General features: G+C 36.1%; 8 protein-coding genes across 8 annotated transcripts; 2 read left to right on the top strand and 6 right to left on the bottom strand.

Annotated features, from left to right (window-relative positions):
- Window positions 1-127: 127 nt before the first annotated feature.
- Window positions 128-3217, top strand: MONOS_12948 (uncharacterized protein; the record flags this gene model as incomplete). Its single annotated transcript, XM_067865612.1, has 4 exons — window positions 128-301; window positions 370-523; window positions 583-2137; window positions 2325-3217. The coding sequence occupies 4 exons, from the start codon at window positions 128-130 to the stop codon at window positions 2632-2634; spliced, it is 2193 nt and encodes a 730-aa protein (XP_067735371.1). The 3' UTR covers window positions 2635-3217.
- MONOS_12947 (uncharacterized protein) lies at window positions 3198-4488 on the bottom strand. Its single transcript, XM_067865611.1, has 2 exons — window positions 4315-4488; window positions 3198-4204 (listed from the first exon to the last, which is right to left on the bottom strand). The coding sequence occupies exons 1-2, from the start codon at window positions 4470-4472 to the stop codon at window positions 3493-3495; spliced, it is 870 nt and encodes a 289-aa protein (XP_067735370.1). The 5' UTR covers window positions 4473-4488; the 3' UTR covers window positions 3198-3492.
- A 225-nt stretch (window positions 4489-4713) lies between these two features.
- On the bottom strand, window positions 4714-7832 carry MONOS_12946 (uncharacterized protein). The gene is made up of 4 exons (XM_067865610.1): window positions 7771-7832; window positions 7662-7718; window positions 7512-7582; window positions 4714-7456 (listed from the first exon to the last, which is right to left on the bottom strand). Exon 4 carries the CDS (start codon window positions 7435-7437, stop codon window positions 4975-4977), a length of 2463 nt encoding a protein of 820 aa, XP_067735369.1. The 5' UTR covers window positions 7438-7456; window positions 7512-7582; window positions 7662-7718; window positions 7771-7832; the 3' UTR covers window positions 4714-4974.
- MONOS_12945 (uncharacterized protein) lies at window positions 7815-11136 on the bottom strand (the record flags this gene model as incomplete). Its single annotated transcript, XM_067865609.1, has 2 exons — window positions 7815-7939; window positions 7997-11136. One exon carries the CDS (start codon window positions 11134-11136, stop codon window positions 8161-8163), a length of 2976 nt encoding a protein of 991 aa, XP_067735368.1. The 3' UTR covers window positions 7815-7939; window positions 7997-8160.
- Window positions 11137-11542: 406 nt separating this feature from the next.
- MONOS_12944 (putative DTW domain) lies at window positions 11543-12544 on the bottom strand. Its single transcript, XM_067865608.1, has one exon. It carries the CDS (start codon window positions 12492-12494, stop codon window positions 11586-11588), a length of 909 nt encoding a protein of 302 aa, XP_067735367.1. The 5' UTR covers window positions 12495-12544; the 3' UTR covers window positions 11543-11585.
- Window positions 12545-12805: 261 nt separating this feature from the next.
- MONOS_12943 (ribonucleoside-triphosphate reductase) lies at window positions 12806-15535 on the top strand. Its single transcript, XM_067865607.1, has 2 exons — window positions 12806-12889; window positions 12953-15535. Exons 1-2 carry the CDS (start codon window positions 12833-12835, stop codon window positions 15335-15337), a joined length of 2442 nt encoding a protein of 813 aa, XP_067735366.1. The 5' UTR covers window positions 12806-12832; the 3' UTR covers window positions 15338-15535.
- Window positions 15520-17077, bottom strand: MONOS_12942 (uncharacterized protein). Its single transcript, XM_067865606.1, has one exon. The coding sequence runs from the start codon at window positions 17009-17011 to the stop codon at window positions 15764-15766; it is 1248 nt and encodes a 415-aa protein (XP_067735365.1). The 5' UTR covers window positions 17012-17077; the 3' UTR covers window positions 15520-15763.
- Window positions 17078-20357: 3280 nt separating this feature from the next.
- Window positions 20358-21388, bottom strand: MONOS_15524 (uncharacterized protein). The gene has a single exon (XM_067868407.1). It carries the CDS (start codon window positions 21215-21217, stop codon window positions 20798-20800), a length of 420 nt encoding a protein of 139 aa, XP_067735364.1. The 5' UTR covers window positions 21218-21388; the 3' UTR covers window positions 20358-20797.
- Window positions 21389-25065: the final 3677 nt, after the last annotated feature.

Raw genomic sequence — 25065 nt, 5'->3', positions numbered from 1 at the left:
AATATACGAGATTTTCATTTTTGAGTTGTTTATGATATTTTTGTGATATTTTGAACTATTTTTTTTATTTTTATTTTATTATTTTTTATTGAAAATACCTCCTATAACTCGTATTAATTTTTGATCCATGACTCAATTATCTCATCTTCTGGTGGCCTCTGGACCATCGTTATCAGGTTCTCAAAAAGTTGAATCTACTGTGTTGAAGGATCAGGAAATTGATTCAACTATTGGAGAAGCTATTGAAATTACTGATTATTGTAATGTTTTGCTTGCTATTCAACAGATTGCTGGAATTTTTGTTTGTGTTTAATAACATTTCATCGCATTTGCATTTTAAATTAATTTATGACAAATGATAAACTTTAGAATCATCTTTCGAGTACAATAGATGAAAAAGTTAAAAATCTTTCTGAATCAATAACAAACCTTGCAGAACGAACTCAAGCAATAAAGGCAAAAATCCCATCAATACAACAAGTCTTTTATCGAATAGGCTTTGATGAAATTGCTTTTAAAGAATGTTTGCTTCTTTTAGATGTTTTCTCAAAAATCAATTTTCACAATAATGTAATTTAATAGGTAATCCTTTTTCTCTTGTAGGATCGTCCACAGACGATATTTTTACAGTTGAATCTCGCTCTCCAAGCATTCAGGCATTATACGAAGCAGCTGAGCCTGCTCCAAATTTTCATGTTATTGATCGAATTCTTGATGAAATTCCTTCAAATCAACGTCCGGAATCATTACCTCATCTATCAGAAAAGTACTCAAATCCTGGATACTTCATGACACATTGGCTTGAATCCTTTCAAACTGGTGTTGAAGAGCAAGAAAAGGAACGAGCTAAGGATAAAAGAAAGCCCCGTGTTCTTGCGAAAACAAAAGAGAAGAAAGCCACGCAAACTTCTCCTGCACCTATTCCTTCTTCGCCTATTCGCACGTTCGATCCAACGCTTATTAAAAAGCAGCCGCCTCTTTCATCAATAAGCATATCCGAGAATACCAAAAAAGATCAATCATCAATTTCATCCAATTCAAACGGAAGAGAAAACACAAACAACGTGTCATCTGAGCAGAATGTCGCATTTCAAGGCAATCCACTTCAAGTTGCACAGTCAGTCAATACAACGCAATCTCCTTCACGCGGTTCATCGGTTAATCGCTCTGAGGATTCGCAACAGCCAGAAATGCCAAATGCTTCGCTTCAAACCATTCAAACACTCAACTCTGAACAAAATTCAACACAGAACGAAATTTCCAGCATAAGCAATATACCTGTCTCGTCTGATACAAATGGAGATCTTTCAAACAATTCTTCGTTAGCTGATAACGGGACTAATGAAAGTGTTTCATCTTCTTCTCCTCCAATTTCAGACTCTTCTGAAAAAGGCACAGAACGTGAAACAGATCAAAAATCTGATCAGAAAACGACAGAATCCTCTCTTTCTTCTCAAGTTTCGCAGGCTGATGATATCAAACAACAGGACATTTGTGGAGAAGGTCAATCATCTGAAGCAAATTCTATTGGAAATGATGCTCATATACAGCAGCGGCAACAACAGCAACAACAACCAGAGCCTTTGAATTCTTCTCTCTCTGCAGAATTATCAGCTATTCCTGTTTCGGAAGTTCCTTCTTCTTCTTCTTCTTCTGAATCCTCTTCTCAGAATAACCAGCTTTTAATCACAGAAGATTCGAATAACTCACATAACGCTGCGATTTCTTCAAATGTTTCTTCAAATTCACCTTCTGTCAGTCCATTTCCCTCAATTCCTGTTGCACCTCCTCTTCCACCTTCACTCACATCATCACCTCCACTTCCACAAACGTCATCAACATCTTCTTCTTCTTCTTCTTCACCTTCTTCCTCCTCTTCTTCCTCCTCCTCCTCCTCTTCTTCTTCTTCTTCTTCTTCTTCAGATTCCATTTCACCTCTTTCTCAATCATCCGCCTCAAATCAGTCCATTCCGCCTGCCCCGCCGCTTCCTTCAATTCCTCCTGCGCCTCCTCTCTCTTCTATCCCTCCTCCTCCCCCGCTGAATACTGTCCCTCCTCCGCCTCCTTTATCTTCTGTTCCTCAAGCTCCAAATGTCGCACCAAAACCAAAGACTGTACAGAGAGCTGTTGGAATCGGGTTTGTTTTTATTTTATTTTGTTTTATTTTTTTTTTTTTCAATCTTGATTTGTCATCTAAATCTGTTCATATTTTTTTTTTTTGTTTCTTTTCGTTTTTCTGAATATTTTCTATTCTCAATATATTTCCTTTTATATTTTTTCTCCCCGCCTTCAATTAATCCACTTCATTTCTTTATTCTTTTCAGCCTCAGCCTCACCGAATCGATCAAAGCAGGTGTGCAGCTGAAGAAAGTCGATCCTTCCCTCTCTTCCTCCTCCAAAGACCCTCTCTCTTCCGCCCGCCTCTTAAGCCCGCAGCTGGCGACGCTGATGTTAATCAAGCGCGGAGTGAAGCTGCGCCCTGCTTCGGAGCGGAAAATCGCAGAAAAACAGCTCCCGCCGCAGAAGCAGTCACTCGTGTCGGCGCTGCTGGAGAAGGCGCAGACGATGCGGGCACTGATTGTCGGGGATGATGACTCAGTGTCGAGTAGCACGGATAGCTTTGATGATGAATGAGAGAGAGAGAGAGAGAGAGAGAGAGAGAGAGAGAGAGAGAGAGAGAGAGAGAGAGAGAAATTGAGTGAGAGAGAGAAAGGGGAGTATGGGAATAGAGGAGGGAGGTTGAAGATAAAAGTGGTATTGCTTTTATAAACTACACTTTGGATGATTGGATGAAGAAGAAATTTTTATTAGAAATCAAATATTTTCACTAGATGATTTTGAAATTTGTTTTTTCGTTCGATAATTTTTTGATTCTTTTTTAAGAAAATTGATTTTTCTTATTATTTATTTTATTTTCCTACTCAAAAGAAGAATTCGATTTATTCAAATTCTTCCTGTTTTGAAGCTTTGGTTTTTGTTGCACAGTTATGTCTCTTTTCATTCTTGTATATTCTTATTGAGTTTTTAAGAATATCAAACTTTGGTATTTAAGTTGAGAATCATTTTGAATGATGCCTAATTTGTAATTTGAAGATTTTGCAGTTGATTAAGTTTCAGTGACAATCACTTTTTTGTGGTATTTATCTTCATTTTCATTTTTGTTATGATTTTTCCCTCTTCAAAAACAAAAAATGGCAAAAAAAGAAACCTTGATAAATATTGGTGTTACAAAATCGATGTGCTTCAAAAACAATCCAAAAAAGCAGAAGCTTAAAAAGAAAATTTCAACTAGCAAGAGGAAAGAATCCCTTTTAATGCACAATGCGATCACATAATATAAATAAAATGAGAAATATCAGATGCTTACAAAAAGAATGCTCAGAAAGAACAGAATTTGGGTAAAATAATGATAAATAAATCCAAAATACGTAATTTCATCAAATAATTGTGTATAAACGCGAGAACAACATAATAATTGAAAAGTATTGTTATTTACTCTTCCTTTGGCTTCTCTTCTTCAGCAGCTGGAGTTTCCTCCTTTGGTGCCTCGGCTGGGGCTGCTGTTTCTTCAGGTTTTGTCTCTTCAGGTTTTGTCTCTTCAGGTTTTGTCTCTTCAGTCTTCTCTGGAGCTGGTGCAGGAGCTGCTTCTTCCTGTTGTGGAGTTTGTGTTTCTGGTGCTTTTGTTTCGGGTGCTGGAGATTCTGATGCAGCTGAAGACGAAGCAGATTCACTTCCCTTCTTTTTGAAAACTTTCTCAATTTGAGGTTGGATGTGGGCCTCATATAATGGTTGGATTTTGGGCCAGACTTGAGTCTTGAATTGTTCAGCTGCCATCTTGTGATAATTTCTATGAACAATTCCGGGAATAGTGAAGATGCACAAAATTGCAACAATGGAGAGGAAAGGTCCACAGAAGATTTCAGCAAACAAAACGAAAACCAAAGCAATAGCAGAGATGCACAAAGGAACGTAAATTGGGGTGCTCATAACCTTTTTGACGTATTCATTCTCCAATGATTTTTGAACCAAGCATTTAACTTTTTGGGCTGGTTCAAGCATTTTGTCAATAGCTTCCACATCATCTTTTCCTTGTCCTTCTGGGCCAACAAGTTTCAACATCTTCATGACGTAATCAATCCAATAAAGTTCAAGAGCCAGCAAGCACAAATATGAAAGGGTTGCCAAATTTGTTTTGCGGATGAAGCTATATTTAAGAAAAACAAAATTGAAAGGAAAATAAACGTTTGCATTTCCAAGTATTGTGTAAGAATTGAAAAAATGCATCATAAAGATGAATTAATATATTGCCCAAACATGAAATCAATCAACACAATAACAGCTAGTATCCCAAAGCCGATCCAATTCTCCCAGATAAGAGATCGGTAAATATAATGAATGTAAGATTCAAGATTGCATTTATGGATCATAGCACGAGTGGGGCATTCGTTGTTTGCAGAGCAGTCAGAGTTCATTAAGTTCAATGTATATAGATCAACAACCATTAACTGTATTATTCAGCATAAAACGGAGAAAATTAAACCTGACGGAGGATATTCAAATGTTTCGGAGAAAATATTTGAGAATTCGGAAAAATTAAGAAGATTTTTCTTTTTATTATCATACCATTTTTCATTTCTGTTTAAATTCCTGCAAATCCGATTGCAGAAAAAATTATTTCTTTTCTTTTTTTCAGTAATAGAAAAAACAATGATATCATTTTCTATCCTTGTTGTATGGAATAATCATTGTTTTAAATATTCGTCATTGAACATGAATTTTTGTTGAAAACATAAAGAAATAGAATTTGAATTTTCTTTTAATTTGAATCAAAGGTTTAAAAGGAGAATTAATAATATCGGTCCTTCTTTAACAAGCATATGCGGTGATAAAATCTTTGTGTACAATATCTTTCTCAAAAAGAACTTTAGTCGAAATAAAGCTTCGTTCCATTTATTTCATGAAAAAATATTCATATTAACGAAACTCGTCTTGATTGTCATCGATAATTTCATACACTTTTTCTTTCTCTCTTTCGCTGCTTTGCTGACTCTGTTGGCTCTGCTGGCTCTGCTGAGAGAACAGCAATTCATTCCGGAATTCTAAAGCGCGCCAGTTATCGCTCGAAAGATCGCTATGCGATTTAAACCTGGAAATGTGTTCAAATCTGTTGTATTTCATTGGAATTGCACTTCGAATTACTCCTCCTCCGCTACCACTTCCTCCTCCTCCTCCTCCTCCTCCTTCCAATATCTTCTGAGACAGCGTCACTTCTGCTTGTTCTCTTCCACTGCCAAAGCAATTTGCATTGAAATTAGAGCCATTTCCTTCCTCCACAATAACCGAATCGCAATTTCCTTCTCTTCTTGTCTGCTGCTCTTTTGCATTCAATTGCTGTGTGAATGGAAATTCATCCTTTTTCTCTTCCTTCTTCTCTTCCTGCTCCATCGTCTCGGTGCTTTCCCCTTCCTCGTCTAGCGCTATCTCGTCGTCTTGCTCAAACACCACTTGCAGACTCTCATATTTCGACTTTCCTGTCAAATTTCCTGTCAAATTTTCTTTCAACTTATGTAGCTTTTTCTTCCTTTCTGCTGCTTCTGTTTCTTTTTCCTGTTCAGAAGATGACAAAGAGGAAGAAGAAGAAGAAGCTGACTCATCGTCTATGATTTGGCTGTGAATGTGTTTGTGCCATTTCTTGTGATTCTCTTTTCCTTTGCGGCTATTTGAAAATCTCTTCTTTCTGCTTCCATTTCTGTTTTTATCAGAAACACAAGCAGAAGAAGAAGAATGTTCTTCATCTCTTTCTCTTTCTCTTTCTCCTTCTCCTTCTCCTTCTCCTTCTTCCTCTTCGTCGCTGTCATCTCTCAAAAACAGAAACTGCCTTTTTGTTGCCATTTTGCTGTCATTATCAGAATGAGTGTCTTTCTTCTCTATCTTCTCATTCTTCTTCTTCTCATTCTTCTTCTTCTCTTTTGTTTGCATTGAAGTTTGTGATGAATGATTCCAATATGATGTTTGACTTGAAGAATAAGAAGCAGAAGCAGAAGCAGAAGCAGAAGCAGAAGCAGAAGCAGAAGCAGAAGAAGAAGAAGAAGAAGAAGAAGAAGAAGAATTTCCTCTGTTCTCCTTCTGAAATGTCTGGCTGAGCATCAAATTCGGCTGAGACGCTGCCAATTGCAACAGCCTCTCTTCCATCAACTGCCCTCTGTCTTCTTCGCTCTCCCCTTCTTTCTCTTTCTCTTTTTCTTTTTCTGTCTCTGTCTCTGAGTCAGACTCAGATTCAGACAACACTTCATAACTTCTCTCTATCTTCTTCCATTTCTTCTTCTTCTTCTTTTCTTCTTCTTCTTCTTCACCTCCTCCTCTTCCTCCTCCTCCTTTTTTGTGCTTATTCAATGAAATCTTCCCTTTTTCATTGAAATTTGACTCATTTCTGGTCGAATGGCTCTTCAATTGAGGAGAATTCACCACAATTTGTGTGGGTGCGGGTTCCAATTCAGAAATCGAGTCAGAAAGCTCTTCAATCTCGTCATCCACAGCAACCTCGTGTCTTTTCTTGTTTGTTTTGCTCTCTTTGTGAGAAGGAGAGGTTGGATGACTTGAAATGGTTTTGTTCATATTTCTTGGTTTTTCTTCTCTTTTTGGATTGATTTTCGATGCTTCGGTTTCTTTTGATTTCTCTTTCATTTTCTTTTTTAATGCAAATTGCTGATCGCTTTCTTCTTTGCTTTTCTCTTCTTCTTCTGAAGAAGAAGAAGAAGAAGAAGAATCAGATATTTCACTCGCATCTTCTGTTGTTAAAATTTCTCCTGTTTCCGCTTCTTCACTTTCTTCAACTTCTTCCTCCTCTTCCTCTTCCTCCACTTCTTCCTCCTCCTCCTCTTCCTCTTCTATTTCTTCTTCTTCTTCTTCTTCTTCTTCTTCTTCTTCTTCTTTTAAAATTGAATTTGAATATTGATTATTTCCTTCATTTCTTGAGGTTCTTCCTTTTTTGTAATCAAACTCCTTTTTCTTTTCATCGAAAGAAAAAAGTTTATCCAAAATCTCTTCCCACAATGGTTTCTTTTTCTTCTTTTTCTTCTTTTTCTTTTTCAAGTTGTTATTCTCCTTTTCAATTATTTCTATACTTCCTGATTTTTCCTTCTCTGGATCTGCTCTGTTAATTGTTGTGTCTTTCTCCTCAATCTTTGGTTTTTCGCAAATTTGTTCCTGTTCCAAATATTCAATAATTTTCCTTGTGTCTGTTTTTTCTCGTTTTTCCTTGATTAGTTTTAGTATTTCATCTTCATTGATTATTCTACGATGTTTGGCTTGTTCACTTCGTTTAATTTCCTTCTGTCTCAACAATTTACGGAATTCCATCCTGCGCGCTTTAACTCTTTCACGTCTTTTTTTGAACAATGCTTTAATCTCAGCTTCCTCTTTTCTTATTTGATTCATTTCTTCCAAAGTTGGTATTCTTTTGGAAAAATATATCATTATCGACTTGAATAAAATATAAAGATATTTCACACCTAAAAGGACCACGGTAAAATCTTATAAATCTTTGTTCAAATAAAGCTTCCACTTTTTGCCCATACAACGGCTTTAAGTTAAATTTAAAAAATTAAGATATTTCACAAAAAAAAGGAAGAAATTCTTCAAAAATAAAATTAAATGAATACTATTGGCTGTTGATCTTCGTTGTCAATAAATGGATCGTTTACATCATATTCATGCTCCTTTTTTCACATATGAAGATAGATAAATATGATATTAAAATTTTTGTCAAACTGAATCATCTGTTCTTGCTTTGGACTCGGCGTAATCTGCAGCAGAAACAGGGTTTATAAATTCCAAGTTTATTAACGGATTAGTTGCAATAGATGTTTTTATCCTGATTGATTGCTTTTCTTCTTCAGATTCCTGATGTTCAGAATCACTTGTAAGTTCTTCTGATATCCTTTAAAGAAAATGCAGATAAAAATCACTTGCTTTATTGTTCAGCAAAAAATCATACATGTTATAAAGCAAATCTTCGGATATTTTTTGAAATTTTCCGTGATAAAAATTTTCAAAAATTGTATCATGGTAATCAAGATCAAAATTTACAATTTAAAAATAAACAAAAGAAAATGAAATTTATAATTTGATAACGTGAAAAAACAAAATGGTATATGGTGTTCATCTTTTCCTTTTCGGTTGAGCAAAAGTTGGAGGATGAATCCTTATTTTCGGTTGAGTCGATCCAATATCCATTGGACGAACAGTTTCTTGTGGGAACAGCAGAGAAGAAGGAGCAGTTGAAGTGAATTTTGGCTGAGTAGTTGATGTGGAAGGTGCATTTGCAGAAGTGGAAAGTGAAAGAGACGAGCTTGGGGAGACAGATCGGGTCATTGTTTGAGCAGATAATGGGACAGAAGATGATTGATAAGGTGTTCCTGTTTGATGAGGCTGATTCGAGAAGGAATCGCCTCTCACTCCGACAGAGCGAAAAGTATCGTTTGAACGTGCCGGTTCATCCTGTGGCTTTGCAACAGAAAGATCTGAGGGGTCATTCAAAGAGGAATTTGAATAGCTCAAAGGATTTCTATTTGAAGATTGCATATCTGTTGGATATGAGGTTAATGAATCAGAAGAAGATGATGATGATGATGATGATGGAGAAGGAGAAGGAGAAGTGAAAGACACGTGCTGTTTCACAACTCTTCGTGCCTGCGATGGCTTCAGATTCATTTGAGAAGAGGAATACATTCCCAGTGGAGCAGATGATAATGGAGCAACATCAGAACTTTGTGGATAAGGTGAAAATTGAGTGGAAGTTGGTTGATTGACTGGAGAAGATGATGATGAAAGAGAAGCAGGATAAGAAGAAGAAGGGGAAGAAGAAGAACGCAAAGAAGAAGAAGATGATGATGATGATAAGAAAGGTGACACACTTCTTCTTGGCTGTGTCTGCATCAGCGATGGAGGCAGTCTTGAGGAAGTTTGCTGAGTTTGCTGTGGAATCGGAGTGAGCTGCGAATCAAATGTCAAATTTCGAGTGGAATGAAGATGATCAGGTTGAGGAGGAATAGAAGAGGGATATAAAGAAGAAGAAGAAGAAGAAGAAGAAGAAGAAGATATCTGCCCAGCGTCTGTTTGAGGAAGAAGCGGAAGAGCTCTTCGAGGCGGTGAAGGCGAAGCCGAGTGGTGAATGGCCTGCTGGTTGAGGCTGCTTGCTCTGCGTGGAGGAGAATGGGTGAATGACAACGAACGAGTCATCGGAGGAGGAGGATGTTGCGGTTGTTCTGTTGGCTGTTGCTGGTTTTGTTGAAGAGGAGGAGGGAAAAGCGAGCTTTGTTGATTGAACTGCCCTGTCTTTTGTGTTTCTTCTGTATCATTTGGACTTCTAAGTGATGTTTCAGGTTGAATTTGCCTTTGAATATCCAATGGCTCCAGCTGATGTGGTTGCTCTTTATCTTCATTCTGCTCGTAAAACTGCTGTGGCGATGCTGCGTCTCTCATTGGTGACACATACGGCACAGTCGGCGCGGGTGTCAGGGGAGATGAGAAAATTACGGTTCTTGTTGGAGAAGAAGAGGAAGAAGAAGAAGATGATGATGATGATGATGAATTAAGAGAGGAAGAAGAAGATATCATAAGCGGCGCGGATTGTGGCTGTGTGGTAAATTCACTGATGCCTCTCTGTTCTCTCCGATTCTTTGGCCTGCTGTCAGCGCTGGCCGTCACAAAGCTGAATGGTCTGCTGTCATTCTCTGGAACCATCGCGCTGCCTGCCAAATTCGCCATCGAAGGCGAATGGACTGTTGCTGTTGTGCAGTTTGAGCCGTCTGCTGCCTTTGCATTCACATAAATTGGCCGACTGACAACAATCGGTGGACTCTGCTGTATCACATCAGGTGTAGCACGAGGCACCTTCTGAATGGACGAGTCTGAAGATGGCTGCTCTTTCAAGGGGAAATACTGCTTTTGAGGCTGGGGCTGAGTCTGCGGCTGAAATTGAGGTTGTGATTGAGGTTGAAATTGAGGTTGTGATTGAGAAACAGAAGGGTTCAGCGGTTGGAATTGGAGAGGAAGCAAATCAGGGCTAATCGTCTTTGGCGAATTGCTCATCGCATATGGCTGGTCAAAAGAAGCAGAAGTGGAAGGATTCTGACATTCAACGATCGGCTGGCTGGAATCTAATCTGTCGCCGCCTGAGAAGGTCACAAATGATCTTTGTGTGCGGGAATTCAGCTTCGGATGCTCTGTAATCTCGATTGCCGGCTGCATCGCTCCAAACCTGGCTGCTTTTGAGCTGTTCAGCCCAACTTTTTCAAAATCGCTCTCTTTTTCGCTGTTCCAAATGGTTTTGGGGGGTGTCTTGCGCCGAGGTGTAGGCTCAAACGAATTCAGCTGGCGGATTGAATTACCACTCGGAACATTTTGTGTCCTTTGTGAAGTTGAAACAGATTGAGGTGACGGAGCAACCAGAAGCGGAGGAGGTGATGATGATAACTGTGAAGAAGGAAAAGAAGGAGATGAAGAAGAAGAAGAAAAGATTGGCGAGTCAAGCGTCTGTTGTGGAGACGCATCTCTGGCCTTTTGTTGCGGCATGATTGTATGTGCCATCGGCTTTAGTTCGATTGATGGCTCACGAGGAGGAAATGCTGCACTGCGTGTAAGCTGAGTGTCTGTTCTTGAAAGTGCTTCTTCATTTGTTGCTTTCGGTTTCAACTCAGATGAAAGGAGCGGAATATTTTGGGAAGGTTCGTTGGACACTTGAGAAAAAGGAGATGATGAAGAAAACTGAATAATAGTTTGTGATTTTCGAGGAGGAATTATTGAGCTCAAGGTTTGTGTTGGATCCGCAGTAAAAGATTCTGTTGTGGATAATAAGTTTTGGTTTTCCTTGAAATGTTGTTGTTGATTGTTTGGTGTTGATAAAGGTGTAATGTTCTGTTTGTACCTTGGGATGGATTCAAAAGAATTTCTCAAATTTGAATTATCTGCTTCTTGTTGAGAATTACGAGTCACCGAATGAATTTGCGGTGATGCTCGTTCAGATATTGGATCATATACAGAGGATGTGGATTGTTTTTCATTTGATTTTGTTTGTGTGAATAATTCTTGATGCGTTTCATCGAAATCCTTTTTTTGTTCTTCATTATACAGCATTTCAAAATCAGCAATAAGCTCATCTCTTTTGTTTTCAACAATGGATAACTACAAAAAGAAAATATATCAAAGAAAGAATAAAAAATAAATCAAAACTTTCATTAGTACGATTTCGTATTGTTTTGAAAGATAACTGAATTTTTCTTTGAGTTTTTGAAGCTTTCTATCATTTTTTGTCATACTTTCAATTGTTTCATTTTCTGAAAATTCATCTGCAAAATAAAGGTCAATTATTAAAGAACAAAAACAACCTTTAAGCCAAAAGCCATTATCGAATGTCAACTTCGTCTTTCCAAGTGTTAAATGAAGCTCCTTCTTTTTTTGCTGATAATCTTGTAGATCTAAAGCAGGAGTTGACGACTGTGACATTTATTTGTAAAACTTTCAAAATAACAAAATATAATATATTGGTTAAATATGATCATTATTAATTCTTTAAAAATGAACAGTTATTTAGTGTTTGGATTATGATTGTCTTTAATGCAATCACTTGGTTCCATTTTTTCTGTTCCAACTTCTTTCGTTTCATGTTTTGTTTCATCTGTTTTGTGTAAAGATGATTTCATTTGCTCTTGACTTCTGCGTGCTCGTATGTATTGTTCAGAAAAATGCCTTGACAATCTTTTCTCTTTATCTTCAACGTACACCGATTGTATTTGTTCATATTGAAAAGCATAATAGTACAACAGATTATCCAGTTCTCCATTATATTCCCCTTTGTGTGTTGTCATCCAAAATTCTTTGAAAAAATAATATATTGCCTCGATTGTAGCTAAAAACTCGGGGCCTTCGTGTTGATATCTCCAAAAAAGAGTTCTGTGATCTTTTATCTTTACTTTTTGAAGTGCTGTAATTCTTGGATCCTGGCAAATTGTTCCAGTTTGGTTCCATGTGCAATCAATAAAAACGGCTCTATCATACTTTGTCAAATCCAATTCATCTAATGATTTTGCATCTGCTGAAGGAAATAAGCAAAGAGTGACAGATGGATCAAACGTTGGAATATCTGGGAAATCCCAAATATTTGTCTGGTCTGGCGATATAATTTTTGCATGGATAGCCGTACTCTTTTTTACTCTTTCTTTTGGATGTTTAACAATGTCTAACTTTATTGGTAAAACAACTTGAGGAGGTGGATATTTCTCATGAGGAATTCTACAATATGGGCAATAGGCAAGTGAACTTCGTTTACAAACATGGCATATTTGTCTATCTGAAAAAGGAAATGATGCTATTTTCAGGGATGATAACTCTGATTCTTCAGGAATAGAAGAAATTCTTTTCCAGGAAGATGAAGAAGGAATTGAAGAAGATGATGGTTTGAGTTGTTCATCTTCAGCATTGTCATTAATTTGCATCGCCTTTATAAAAAATAATTAATTTTGAACTTTTTTTCAAAAAATAAAAGCTTTCTTTTCCATTGAATACCCATCAACAAATTTCTGAATAACATTTTTTTGAATCTTGTTTTCCGATTGTTAATTCAAATGTTATTGATAAGCTCCTATAAAATATATAACTTTATGAAACAATTCAATAATCATCGAAAACAGAAAAAAAATAATTTTATGTTGGGTTAACTTTCTAATTAAAAGTGTGTTTTGATAATATTTAACAATATTTTTGATAAACTTAAATTGTTGAAGTTCTTTCTTAACAATTGTATACATTGTCTTGAAGACATAAAAATTTATTAATGATTGAATCTTTGGAGAATGATAATTTCAAAAACGATGCGTCTGGTTCACAGATCGTGTGATTCATTCAACTTTTTTTGGAAATAATCGATCCAATAATGCAATTAAAACATTTTTAGATGTCCGAAATTGTCTTTTATCGCACATATGCCCAATCTCTTCCTTCAAGAAGGAAAGAAACATATGCAGAAACTGTGCAACGTGTTGAAAACATGCATATTGAACAATTTCCAAACCTTGCAACGAAAATACATAATGTTATGAATTTTGTGAGAGAAAGAAAAGTTGTTCCTTCAATGAGATCGATGCAATTCGCTGGAAGACCGCTTGTTGTCTCGAACGCAAGGATGTACAACTGCAGTTTTACTCACATAGAGAGCTTTAGGGATTTTGCGGATATCTTGTATTTGTTGTGTTGCGGTTGCGGATGCGGATATAGCGTTCAAAAGAGACATGTTGCAAAATTACCTGTTATAAATGAAGGAAAGGACGAATTTTACCAAATCAGCGATTCAAAAGAAGGTTGGGCTGAATCCATCGTGAAGTTGCTTGAAAACCCAAAAATTAGATTCGATTATTCCTTAATCCGTCCCAAAGGCTCTCCGCTTTCAGCTGGAGGAACTGCAAGCGGGCCTGAAACATTAGAGTTGCTTCACGAATCAGTACGAAGCATCATCAGCAAAGCAGTTGGTCGTCAGATGAAACCGTTGGAGATCCACGATATTCTGTGCTATCTGGGCGATCTTATAATTTCAGGGGGCTCTCGTAGAAGTGCGCTGTTGTCGTTATTCGATGTTGATGATGAAGAAATGATGGACTGCAAAGCTGGTTGGGAATGGTTCAACAAGCACCCTCAGCGAGCAAGAGCGAACAACTCTGCTGTTTTGCTTCGGAGTTCTCCAACATTCCTTGCAGATCTGCAAAAGTGCGTGAAAAAGTGCTTTGAAAACGGTACTGGCGAGCCAGGCATCTTCCTCACGAACGATCTCGACTACGGAACGAATCCATGTGCTGAGATTTCATTGAAGTCAAAGCAAATGTGCAATCTGAGCGAAGTGAATGTTGCTGCATGTCGTTCAAAGGAGGATTTTCTTGCGGCTGTCGAAGCTGCCACTGCTATTGGCACCCTACAAGCTGCTTACACAAATTTTGATTTTCTTCAGCCAGAGTGGAAAAAGAACTGCGAAGAAGAGGCTTTGTTGGGAGTTTCGCTGACAGGGCTCGCACAGAACTGGGCACTTGTATCGTCAGACGGAGGTGCTTTGCTGGAAGAGGCAGCGAAAAAAGCAAAAGAGGTGAATTCTGAGTGGGCGAAGATGCTTGGAATTAAAGAGGCAGCAAGAATTGGATGCATAAAGCCAAGTGGAACAACGTCAGCATTGCTAGGAACGACATCTGGAATTCATGCAGCGCATGCTTCTTTCTATTTGAGAAGAGTACGAATCGAATCTAATTCTCCTCTTGCAGCGTATCTCCTCCGCATACTCAACGAAATCAAAAATGAGAAAGCAGATTTGGATTATTTAGCTTCTCCACCTCATCCAAACAGCTCAACAGCTTCTCCATCACATCCTCGATTTGTTCTTTCTCCAGCATCTACTCCGGCTTACGCCGTCTCAAAACTTGCTGATGAATGCGAGTCTATAATTGGTTTGCCTCTTATCGAAACAGACGTGTATTCGAGGCAAAAACTCAATGAAGAAAAATTGCAGCAAGAGGAGAAATTAAAAGAAGCAAAACAATCTTCAGAAGTGAATGAAGCAAGTGATGAATCGCATTTGCTTTCCTCTTCTGCAGCATCTTCGGAAGACAAGCCATTGAAAGTGCACAAAATAACCGATGTTCCTATTTCTCTTGTCGTCACAATGCCAATCAACATGTCGAACTCAATCATCAGATCCAACGAAACCGCGCTTGAGCTGCTTGATCGAGTTGCATTCATCCACAAGCATTTCATTCAGCCTTCACACAGATCCGGACCTAATTACCACAACGTATCAGTCACCGTGAATTACAAGCAGACGCAATTGAATAGCCCATGTGATAAAGAAATTGAAAGGGGAGAGAAGAAGGAAGGAGGAGAGCATGGTATAAAAGTGAAAGGGGAAGAGGAAGAAATATTGGACTGGCTGGTGCGTAATACGGATGGGTATTCTGGAATTGCGCTGTTTCCTGACCTGGCCAGTGGGCTTGAGCAGCATCTTCAGCTTCCATTTGAAGAGATAACGGAGAAAGAGTACGAAAGATGGATGGACACTTGGAGGAAATTGGGAGAGGCTGCTATCAGGAGTCAAATGTCATCTCATTCAGAAAGTGGAAAATCAGAAGAAAAGAGTATATCTGAAGAGACTACGTCTTCAAAAGCATCGCCTAAAGTGGATGTGAAATCAGATCCGATTCATTCTTTGATTGAAGGAATGACCAAGATTGAGTGGGATCCTAATGACATCGATAGAAGACAGCAGATTATCGCTTGCAATAGAGAAGGATGTCAATATGAGTAAATTCATTTTCATTTGTCTGTGTGCATCTTTTGTTGAATTCTTAGTTCAAATTCCGTATTAGTTGTGTATTCATAACCATTTAATTCGAAGTTGTTCGAAATATTTTAAGTTTTCACAATACTCTTGTTAAAACACGCTCAAAAATGATCAGAGAAATTTCTAACGAAACACGTTTAAAAAAATAATAATAAAATTCTTTTTTATTTTTTTTTTTTTTGAATTGAAAAAAATCTTATAAATCTTCACGTGTTTGTGACTATCACAAAACAAGAAAAATAATTCCAAAAGAAACTCATAAATCCATATTTCACAAGAAGAAAAAGAAAATGAAAACATAAAAAAAATGATTTATATAAAATATATAATCGCAAAACAAAGTTGAACTTTTAAAATTAAGAAATAAACACTAAACATTTCAAAAGCTATCTAATAATGATATTCTTCTTCTTTCAGAATTGTTCTTGGTTCCACTTCCACAGCCACCGAAGCGCTGTAAGCTTGATTGGAGAACTCTACATTTCCTGTTCCACTTGTACCAGCTGTTATAACTTGTTTCATTTGAAGCTTCTCCATTTCAATTGCAGCTTCACGACTTAATTTTTCGTTTTCCTCTTTTTTCTTTCTTGCATCCTCAACTTTGTCAATCTTCTCTTCATTTCTTCTTTCGTCCTTTGACAAAAGCCATCTCCACTCCTTTTTCCTCCTCCAGTTTTTCACTCTCTGTCTCACACATGGCTTCATCGATTCTCTTAAATCGTCCCAAAACCCTTGTGACGCCAAATCTCTCTCCACTCCCAATGAGCTTAATCCTGTTGGGCAGCATGTACAAATCAGTAAAACAGTACATACAATTGCAATAATAGCACCAACTACAATCATAGCAATATTTGCTCCAATGGGCATATCTTTATCTTCCATTAACAATCCTCCAACCATTACGAGAACATATCCTGCCATTAATGTGTAAACTGAACATAGCAAAAAACACAAATTACCGAGGCAGAATCTTTTATTGCATGCAACTCTTTTTTTCTCTTTTCCCCAAACTCGCTTAAATTCTGTTATCACAAACTTTTGATCTTCATCAAGGCATTTATCGTTTTGAAAACTTTCATTCTCTATTGATTTCCTGGCAACTTCGCGTTGAACGTCTGTCGAACGTAAAAATGGAGTTTTTTCTTTCTCTGGCTCTTTTACCGCTTTTTCTCCTTTCATTAGCTGAGAAAAGAATTGCCGAGAAGGAACACCTTCTTCGTCAATAATTGGCGCAACAAAGCTTAATTCCCATTTATTCTTCGGTGCAGCAGCTCCTAAATTGGTGGGAGGATCACAACGAACTTCATCTGCAACTGGCACTGAACTGTTAACTCCCTCGAGATTCGGTGGAGCAGCAGGATATGCGCAAATGTTATCAGAAGTGGGTAAACTTGGCAATGGAACAAGATTTGTCGATTGAGCTCGAACTTGAGACACAGCCTTCCAAAAATCCGCTTTTTCCAAAACATCAAGAGATTCTGAAAATCGATCTAATTCAGTTGGCATAGGTAAATTTGGTGCGCTCCTCGAAAATAAACTATGACATTTTTCTCTTTGTGCTTTTGGTAATTGTGCTGCAAATTCTAAAATACTAGCAGGAACATGTCCGTTAAGTGGTTCAAAAATATCCTTTTCCATCTTTCAAGCTGTTTGAAAATAATAAACACCAATTAGAATTCCCCTTTTGCAGTTGATGATTTAATTTATGGGTGTCAAGAATAATGTGGGGCAAAATTTTTGCATTAATTAAAAAAAACAACGATTTGTTCCATACTTTTTCCATAACCTAATCACGATAAGTCTTTCGTCCCCATGTCAAAAAAAGGATGAAAACTTATGGAAAATGAAAAAATGTTTGAATAAATAAAATTGAACAAATTTCATAAAGCAAGATGTATCGTCCCATATTTTCGATAAGTGATTTTCCAAATATCAACAACTTTTAATAATGATTAAAAAAGTCATTTTTGTTGTTCAAATATTTAAATCTTCGATACTAATCATCACTTCAATTTTAAAAACATGACAATTAAAATTAAATTTTGAATTGTTCTTGGATTTGTTTTTAAAAAATATTCGCATTATCATCAAATAAATAGAGCAAATTTATGAAAATTATGTGATTTTTTTTAAAATCACTACTTTATTCTCGTTGTGGATCATGATATTAGTTTTTCTTATGTGAAAACCACTTTTGCAAAAAATATTACGAATGAATTTTTCAGACATTTATCTTCTTTCAGCTCTTTCTCTAAAGATTAAATAAAAATAAAAAGTTTTCCTGCCTATGACAATTTTATCTTTTTTGAAAAATTTGGGAACAATAAATTAGAATAACTTCAATTAAATTTTTTATTTATTGTAATTATTCTTATTCTTGCTTTTTCATTTCAAACTTGCAAATTATTGCTCTCATTATTAAAATTAATGTACTTTTTTCAATGAAGTTCTTTCATTGTGAAGAAAATCATCAAAACATTGAGATTTCCAATCTAACTAACTTTTTTATTCTTTAAAGTGTGTTTATGTTGCAAGAGCAGCACATTAAAGATGGTGTTATTAACCAGAATCCATTTTTTTGCAGAAAAAATTTGATAAAAGTGATTGACTGATCAGTTCAGATTATGCAAAAAATAACGGACAAGATCGATTTCACAACTTCCACAAGATGAATGATACTGTTTATTTTCCTCAAAAAAAATCTCATCTTGACAAATTCATTTGCTATTTAAAACAATCAAAACTTCCTTATTTACACTTATAAAAAAAATAATTTTAATAATCTCTAATAAACTTATTCTTCTATTTCTCCGAGATTTCACAAATTATTTTTTAATAATCAGTCGACATGAAAATGAAAGTTTTGTGTGGCAAATGAATTTGCATTGATGAGTTTTTTTTTGAGGAAAATAAACAGTATCATTCATCTTGTGGAAGTTGTGAAATCGATCTTGTCCGTTATTTTTTGCATAATCTGTTTTTGTTGTTTGTTTATATTTGGAAAATAGTGATTTTGATTTTTTCAATAATACATTTTTTTTTCTTTCATAATTAAATGTTTGTCGTCGATATCTATAATTTCTGCTTTTTCTAGGGATGAATGAATTGAATAAGAAACTGATGTCTTTTTTTGTTTCAGATTGATAAATATTTATTTAGTGATAACTGAAATTTGAAAAAAAAATTGAAGAATTTCATAGAATTTGAGAATAAAATGAAAAATCTTTTTTCAAAAATTCAATATTTCCAATTCGTTTTGTTGGTTCTTTGCATGAAACGATATCATTTGCAACAGTTTTCCAACAATGAAAATTTTTAATTTTCAAGCTCAGCTGATAGATTTTTTTTAATAAAAAAACTTGAGAGGATGCCTTTCTGTCGGTTTGGTTCAAAAACATAAAATATTGTAGAACGGATTGGAATGTATTAAATAAAAAGAAGTCAATTCGTGTTATATCTGATATCGAGAAATTGATTTTGATGTTTATAGAAATGTTCATTAATCAAATGTTTTTATGCCTTCGTTGTTAAAAATGTGCAGAAGTTAATCAAAATATGTTTTTTAATTTTTCTTTCAAAATATTTTGATTTTGGGACAAAGAAAAAAGTCGAAATTGAAAAAAAATTGTCAACAGTTTTGATTCATCCTCCCATTCTGATGAATATGCTCCATCAGATAATTTCAAGACATCACTAAAAGGAACAATGAAACAAATGAACTGTGTTAAAAAGGAAAAACAAAGAAGAATGTGGCTGGATTTGAACACTTGACCATTCCATAAATGGAAGAAAAATCATAACAACACGACCGTTGCTTCACGATTAAAGATTCTATATATTGTTATTATATTATTTTCAACCCTAACCCAAAAACTTAACAAAAACCTATGAAGTTTATTCGAACGCAAACTCTGACACTAAAACCACTATTGAAACGGAAATTTGTTAAGAATCTTAAAATAAAAAAAAAAAAAAAAAAAAAAAAAAAATTATTCAGTTTGAAAACGGTTCCAGAACGGTTCAATAAAACTTTCATTTTTAAAATATGCACATATTTATTTTTTAACTTAGATTATCTTTTGCTTTTAAAAAGCCATTGTTGGATATATAGTTAGTATTAATAATGGTGGACACTTTCAATAACTGTGGACTGTTGTATTATTTCAACAACCGTTGATAGTTGCTTTTTGACAATTAACCCAATTATTCCCTCAACGAATATGAACCTATAAGACATACAGAAATGAAACAATTTGCTCTGCAGAATTTTGAAAAAAACATTTTCAATTTTCGGAGAAACCCAAAGAAATTGAATTCTCAAATTTTCTCCGAAAATTAAAAATGTTTTTTCAAAATTCTGATTTATTGAAAGTGTCCACCATTATTAACACTAACTGTACACTTTTTTCAAAGACCCTATTTTTTAATATAACTACAGATTTTCATATTTTCAAAATAATTTTGTATTTATGAGAAACTGTTTTCCGAGCATTAAAATTATTTTTTTTATGTGTCAAATACTAATTTGAGTATGATATATACAAAAACAAGATTTTGCTTTGTCCGATATAACGCAATTTTTCCGAGATTATTTTCGAAATAAATGTAAAAGAAACTCTTGATGTTAATGACAATTCTCATGAAAATGAATATCACGATTCAAATCCATTTGGATAATGAGATGGAGAAAGTCTCACCGAATGATGTTCCTCGGTAAAAATGTTTCTAATTTTTCCACGGCTATCATTAAAAAATATGACTAATAATTTCATTTTTCAGGAAACATTTATATTTTGGAAAATTTTTATTTCAACATCGAATGATTTCACTCATTTGATTATTAATACAAATACTTAAATATAATGTCAATCACTTTAATTTCTAAAAAAAGACGATTTCTGGTGTTCCTTAAGAGTCCCCATTTGTCTCACAACGTTTTTAGTATTTCAATTGGAAATTGATTGAATAATATTATCTTTTCTCATTTTTTCCAACGTTATTGAAAACGATTTCATATTTGAATGTTTGAAGTGAAGTTTGTTGCTAAAATCAATTATTTGGAATGCAAAATCACCAAAATATGAGTATTTTTTTAATCACAAACAAAAAATTGTTTTCAACAGTGCAAACAGATCATCAATTTATCATCAAAACTCGCAATTCATGAACACTATTCCCTTTGATTAGAATCCATCGAACACAAGAGTAGTGAAAGAAAAATATAAATGTGAAAGCAACAGAAAAACAAATTGTTATCCACATGTATAAAAGTTAGTAATTTAACAATATTATCAACGATCCACAAGATTTCCTCTTCTATTTTCCCTTCACATTGCATTTCTCCCCTCTCCGCCAATTAAGCCTTCATTCATATTCATTCCAATCAAATTGCATCACGGTTTGAAAATGATTAGGATCACATTATCAGCTCAGATACTCGTCGCATTCCTCACCATAAATCTGGTTCGTGGAGAAGATATCGCAAACAGCATCATCAGAGGCGCTCACACAGACAAGGTGGAACATGCATCGGGAAATCACATCTGTTGTGCTCAAACAAGCTTCGCCCTCATCAACACCTCCTTGTGTGTGACCCGTCTCAACATCATCCCTCTCAGCGGTTGCCCACTCCTCACTGCCCAACACCACTCTGCTGCCTCCATCTGCTCCTCCACTTGCACCATCCACCCACCTTCCCTCACCAACAACAACTACTACCAACAATGCCCCCTCTTCCTCTCTGCCCATGCCTCCCTCGCCCTCACAAACTTCTCCCTCATCACCCACCAACCTGCCATCTTCTCCTTCCCCCTCTTCTCCACCCCAAACAATCTCCTCCCACATGCCCACTCCCCAATCCCTGCCTCCTTCTCCATCTCCCACTCCTCTTTCTCCTCCTTCATCCCCCTCATCCAGCCCTTCCTTTTTTCTCCTTCTTCCCTCTCTTCCCCTTCCACTTCTCCATCTCCATCCCTTTCCCCTTCTCCTTCATCTTCCTCATCCTCATCCTCATCCTCATCATCTTCTTTTTCTTCCCCTTCCCCTTCCCTTTCCCCTTCTATTTCCTCTTTCCCTTCCCCTCTCCATAACCATCACCAATCCCATCCCCACCTCCAAATCCACCTCAACCTCCATCTCTCAAACACCCTCTTCTCCAACATCTCCTCTCCCCAATCCACTCTATCACTTCCATCTCTTTCTTCACATTCACTCAATCCATTCACCTCAACCACCTCTTCCTCTTCTTCCTCTTCCACCAACACCAACACCAATACAATTCCCTCCTTCTCTCTTCACTCATCCCTTTCCATCCACTCATCCATCTTCCTCCACACCCACAACCCCATCGATGGTGCCATTCTCCCCAACCTCAACAGCCCATCCACTTCTCTCTCTGCCTTCAACACCTCTTTTCTTCACCAAACACGTTCTTCATCAAATGATCCTGTAAAATATATTGGAAATGAAACCCAAAGAGCGAAACCTGGAAGATTGTCCTTTACTACTTTGAATAGCTATCTCTTTGAATGGTGCGAATGGGAAGATTCAACTGGTGGATCTTCAGCAGGTGGTGCACTTTTTGTAAACAAAGCAAATGCCAACCTCACAATCACTTCTTGTTCGTTCAACAATTGTTCAACAAATGATCATGGTGGAGCGTTATATTGTGGATATTTGTTAAAAATTGATATCACAAAATCCAATTTCACGAGTTGTTCAGCTGCTCATGGAGGAGCAAATTGTATTGGTGGACAACAATCAAATTCTGTTTGGACATTCTCAGAAAACAGGGTGGAAAGTTGTTCGATCACAAATTGGTGCGGAACTGGTTGGTATTTTTATATTGGTGCTTTTCCATCAAACGGTCAATTCCTGTTTTCCAAATGCAAGTGCATTGCAAATTCTGGTGGTGATTCTGCTGGCTCTCTCACATTTCATTGGCCTCCACAAAATAAACCAGAGAAATTTCTAGTTAATGATTGCCAATTCATAAACAACAAATTGACATCAACTTCAACTTCATGGGGAGGAGCTGCGCTGTGTTGCACAAACACCTTCACTTGGATGAGTGGAAATAAATTCATCACATTCTGTTTCTTCGATGGCAACACTGCCAAAAATGGCAGAGGAAACGATGTGTTTTTCAATGGCATTTCTATAGCCCAATCCCCATTTGAGAATTGTGGATCAACAACTCCAACACAAAGAGTGTATAATAATGGACAAACTGAAAACGCTGAGAAAAAATGACCGATTCTAGCTTTTCTTTCCAAATTCTCCAATGAAATGCTTTTCCTGCTTCCATCTCTCATTTTTGCTTTCTCTATCACCTCCTCTCATCTCTTTCCTTCTTTTCTCTCTTTTTTCATAACTTTTGATTTCTCTTGTAATTCATCGTATTGTCTTCTTTGTTGTTCTGCTTTTCAATTTTTTTCTCTTCTCAAGCATCTTCCTTTTCTTATCCAAATAATCTCTTTTGTGCTGTTCAACCTTCCTTCTCTTCTCAAATTTTTTTTCCAACTCATATTTGAAATTCGTTCATCTTCTTCCTTTCATTCAAAAAACCCTCTTTCATTTTCTCTATTCTATTTCCTTTCCAGTTCTCCTCTCAAAACACGCTCTTCGTTCTCTTTCTCTTTCTCTTTCTCCTCTTCTTTCATTCTTCTTTTTCTCATTTTAATTTGTGAATATTTCCTTCGGATGTATAATTTCTCTGTTTACTTCTTCATTTATCTCTTGATCTCTGATGCCAAAGCAGAATGTGAAGAAATTCAATCAGATGATGTGAATGATGATAATGAAGAAGAAGCTGTGTGAAATGTTGTTGATTTATTTGAAGAAGTTGATGATGGTAATTATGAATGAATGGATTGAATGAGATGATTAATTGTTGAAAATTGAGAAGATGAGTGTCAATTTACATCAACAGAGAAATTCATTGAATTTCTCTTCTTCTGTGTCTTCTTCTGCAAAGGAGAAATCTCTGAATACTTTTTCACTTTCAGCTCAATTCTCTTTCTCTCTCCATCTAAAAATAATAAGCATGCGTCAATCTATTTTTCATTCCATCTCTTTCAATTTTTCGCTTCCCTTTTTTCACAATAAATCATCTTTCCTCAAAAATAATTATTTGTCAAAGCCCAATACCAAGCATCTTCGAAATATCCGCATTTCATCTGTCCTTCTTTATTCTTCCTTCCCAACTTTTCTTCTTCTTCAAAGCCATCTAATCCTTCATTCTTTCAGCATTCTTAAAACAAAATAATAATTACTTCAAAAAAAAAATAACAACAAACCTTATAAACATTTTTATAAGCAATTTTCTACTTTATGTTGAATTGGCAACTGTTTTCTTCAATTCAATTTCATTATTTCTTCCTTTTTCAAGTGTTTCATCATCTGATTCGCAAATCATCCTTTCCATCAGTTGTTTCTCTATCAAATGCATCTATTTCTTGTTCTTCTGAAAAATGTGAAATTTACGTTTTCTGCTCAAATTCCATTCTCATCATTGAAAAATATCCTTGTTTTTCCTCTGAAAATATCATCTCCAATTCCCTTCCCAAACCCTTCATCCTGGGCACTTTCCATATGAATTCGCTCTCCCAACTCCATAGCCACCATGCACAACGAGATATCCCGCTTTCATTCATTTTCATTCCTTTCCGCCTTCTGCCATGAAAGAAACACAAAAACATTCAACAGATAAATATTCATATAAATAAAAATAAATAAATGCCAAACTGCTCTTCGACTGTTTTTCGCCAAGCACACTCATTTCCACAACAATCATCATTCCAAAAATAAATCAATCTCTTCATTTCAGTCTCAGAATGGTTGAATACAGCATTGCATCCTTCTTCACAAAATACATTGAATATCTCACTGGAGGGTCTTCTCAGCCCGTACACATTGTGATGCCTGTCCAAAGGGGTTTTTTCTGTTTTTGGCATGATCATCTCCTTTAATAATATTCTCAACCACACAAAGAAGTATTTGATGTCTATCTCATCAACACCTTGCACATGAGGGATATGGGGCAGAGAAGAGATGGAAGAATATTTTTTTTGGCAGGGGGTGGGAGTTGAGAGTTTTACGGAATGTTTATATTTCAAGAGGGGTTTTTGAATGAAAGAAATTCTGAGACAAAAAGATGGGGAAGAGAAGGTGGAGATTTTGAGAAGATAATATAGTAAATATGTAGAGAAGTGGCTGAGGATGGTGAGGAAGATATTTGAGACAAATTGGAGAAATGGAATTTGAAAAAAAGGAAAAGAGGGCAAAGGCGGGAAAGAAGAAGAATATTCTGAAGTGTTCAAATGGAAGAGGGATATTTTTTTTTTTTTGAGAGGAGTAGATATTTTGGTAGAGAGTGGGAAAGATGAAGAAAAGGAGGGGATTGATATTTTCTGATGAATTTTGGGGGTTGAATGGAAGCGGGGAATGGAAAGGAATGGAAATTGAGAAAAATCAACATTTTCTATTTTTGAGGGGAAAGGAGGGGAAATCGCAAAAAGAAAGTGAACTGAAGTTGTGAATATACAGCAAGATTGATTTCCACAATCTGTTCGTCACAAATATTGTGATTATGTTTTTCTAACCAATCTGAAGTTTACACATCGAATAAGATGCTTCAGCCAATCAACGACTTCATACAAATTATTCTCAACATCATAAATATCGTTCGACTG

Source organism: Monocercomonoides exilis, assembly GCF_001643675.1.
Source record: "Monocercomonoides exilis strain PA203 chromosome Unknown scaffold3-2548433, whole genome shotgun sequence".
In the NCBI taxonomy this organism is placed as follows: domain Eukaryota; phylum Preaxostyla; order Oxymonadida; family Polymastigidae; genus Monocercomonoides; species Monocercomonoides exilis.
Note: the sequence above shows the minus strand (reverse complement) of the source record. Positions and strands in the feature narration are given on the sequence as shown.